General features: G+C 39.2%; 1 protein-coding gene across 1 annotated transcript in view; it reads right to left on the minus strand.

The window, feature by feature from the left end:
• Positions 1–2,866, minus strand: part of WWP1 (WW domain containing E3 ubiquitin protein ligase 1) — a 72,963-nt gene that overhangs the window by 62,488 nt on the left and 7,609 nt on the right. Inside the window, exons 3-4 of the mRNA XM_045288896.1 lie at positions 1,421–1,559; positions 489–613 (exon numbers count right to left, since the gene is read on the minus strand). Of these exons, the coding sequence (XP_045144831.1) occupies positions 489–613; positions 1,421–1,559 (264 nt within the window). The remainder of the gene's footprint in view (positions 1–488; positions 614–1,420; positions 1,560–2,866) is intronic.

The following is a 2,866-nucleotide window of genomic DNA, read 5'->3' on the forward strand; positions in this document are numbered from 1 at the left end:
TATTAAAAAAAAAAAAAGAAACTACATTCTGTTTTAAACTGCCTTCAACCCCTTGCTAGTAGCCAGCTGCCCTTACCCTCCCCCCCACCCCGCCCCAACTCCTCCTCTCCTGGATCTCCTGACAGACCTTTAACCTCTCTAGATGTCTGCGACTCTTCCTGGTATCCCACCTGCCTGATAAGGAAAAATGTTAACTACCTGCATTTTTCCACTCCCCTTTAAGTCAGGCTTCTGTCTGAACTCTAAAGACCCCATAGATGTTTTCTCTGCTCGGGGTTTAGAGTTCTTTTGAAGTCATTTTGTAAATCTCAAAGTGTAAAAATGTTAGGGTAAATATTTCCTATCTTATAATGTGACAGGCTTTCAAACAGTCCTAGGCAATAATTGAAGTTCTCCACTTATTTTTGGCGTTGTACTTCAGGATAATTACAAAGTGCCAAGAATCAGCTCTTCAAAGAAGCAAAGGAAGTTAAAACAGAAAAACTTACATTTCCTATTGTGTGTTAACAGAGCTTGCTTTAAATCTACCGTCGCTCTTCCTAACATAGTGTCTGCTTTTAAAGTATGATGACTCCAGACTCGGAATTCCAAGGTCGTCTGAGGGGTCACATTTCTATAAGGTAAAATAAATGTAAACCGTTTACTACAAAAATACTAAGTTAAGGATGATTGATTTTCCACCATATTTATCTCTATACGAGTAAGAGACAGCATGGCTAAATAATTTCATTTATAAAGACAAGATTATTATGCATCCTCTCTGATACAAAATGAAGATAGTCAACCACCCCCTGCCGCTTTAACGATCTATTCACACTGGAGGTGGCACTGGGGAACCTCATAATTGTTTTTTAATTTATTATTAATTGGGAGTTAATACATATATATCATTCCATAGTTCAATCACATCAAGCAAAATTGTACAATTGCTACCATATTCAGTTTCCAAACATTCTTTTTCTTCCTGGACTCCTTGACATCATCCCGTTACCACTACCCAAACCCTTATTCTACTTGCTGGCCCTATAGATTCATTGATCCTGGGTTTCATATACCAAATCACAGGAAAACATGTAACACAATTTCAGGAAGGTGACCCCCAATGACATAACGCCTCTGAGATACACCCTAATGAACAACCAAAACACAGGAAATGTTGAAAATCAAAGCAGGTCCAGCATGCGTCAGAGAGGGGACCAACTGACAACTGTTAGGAGTCAGATTTATGCCTTTGATCTCCTACACTGACCTCTCCAATGCACTGTTTAGTGACCACTATCTGTCCATCCCTCAATCGGGGCTAGTGGGAGTTCACTGGAGAACGAACCTCATAATTTTGAAGCCATCCTACACCACGTAAAATGCATTCCAGAAAGCAAAAGCCTTCCCTTTCCAAGATTTTGTTGTACAAGGTACTTACACAGTTAGTTGTTCATCCCATTTTGGATTAGAAGAACTACTAGATTTTGCTGTTTTCTTGATTTCTCCATCTACAGCTACCTCTGTATATATCGCTGTTCCAAACCAGTTCTTTTTTCTTTTTAGTTTGGCACTAGAAACTATGAGAAACATAATAATCACCAGTTAGCATTTATAAGCAAAAAGTCATTTAAAAATAAACAAATAATTCCAATTAAAACAGAACCGTGCTTCTTTTGTAATTCAAAGTTTTTCATGGAAAGAAAAGGAGAAACAATACAAAAAGCATATTGATAATGCCCAAAAACCATTTGAACTTCCTTTTTAATTTTTATTTCTTGGTAATAGCTTTATTTAGATATAGTTTATATGTCATCCACCATACAATTTATCTTTTTAACCATATAATCCAATGATATTTAATACTTTATCATTCTAAATAAATTAATATTTAATAATAATTTCATGGAGTTGTGAAATTAACACCAAAATCAATTTCTAAACATTTTCATTATTTAAAAAAGAAATCTCTATCACTAACAGCCAACCCCTATTTATCCCTAGGCCTAAGCAACCATTAATCTTTCTGTCTCTACAGAGCTGTCTATCCTGGGCAATTCAAAGCAACAGAGTTAGAAAACATGTGGTCTTTGTGACTGGCTTCTTTGGTTTAGTATCCTGTTTTTGCGGTCCGGGAGGAGGCTCACTACTCCCCTGAGGAGTTAGTCTAAGAAACCCACAAGGGCACTTCTACCCTGTCCTATCCGGCCGTGCGTTGGGTTGTCCTGAGCTGGAATCAACTGCTTGGTGGTGAGTTAGAGTACTACACGTATGTGCATACTAACTAACTGTACGTTACCATATTCTGGTAGGTAGTTTTCTGTTTGATTTATTTCCCCCTCACAGTTGTCCTGCTTTTCCTGAACAATGTTCTTATTCTCAGTTGTTCCTGCTAATCAGCTGTGGGTTATGAAAAACCATAAATACACTCTGAGTTTTCCAAATTTGGTCTAGAGGAGAGCATATCAGCTTACCAACCATACGCTGACAGACTGCAATAGTATCCCCAACCAAACCAAACCCGTTGCCACTGAGATGATTCCAACTCATAACATCCACACGGGGAAGAGTGGAACTGCCCCTTAGGGTTTCCGAGTCCATTAAAACTGCATGGAAGCAGACAGCTTTCACCTGTGGAGCACCGTGTGAGTTGGACCACCCACCTTACAGCTAACAGCAGAATAGTTACCCCACCGAGCCACCTGAGTACAATGTTAACACCAAAACCCAAACCCACTGCCATCAAGCTGCCTCTGCCTCATCGCGATCCTGTAAATCAGTACTTCTCAACCTGTGGGTCGTGACCCCTTTGAGGGCCAAACGACCCTTTCACAGGGGTCACCTACGACCATCGGAAAACACATAAATATTTCACCATATATAATTA

The sequence above is a fragment of the Echinops telfairi genome, unplaced genomic scaffold (genome assembly GCF_000313985.2).
Source record: "Echinops telfairi isolate 266 unplaced genomic scaffold, ASM31398v2 ScPeMD7_1;HRSCAF=3_0, whole genome shotgun sequence".
Taxonomy (NCBI): Eukaryota; Metazoa; Chordata; class Mammalia; order Afrosoricida; family Tenrecidae; genus Echinops; species Echinops telfairi.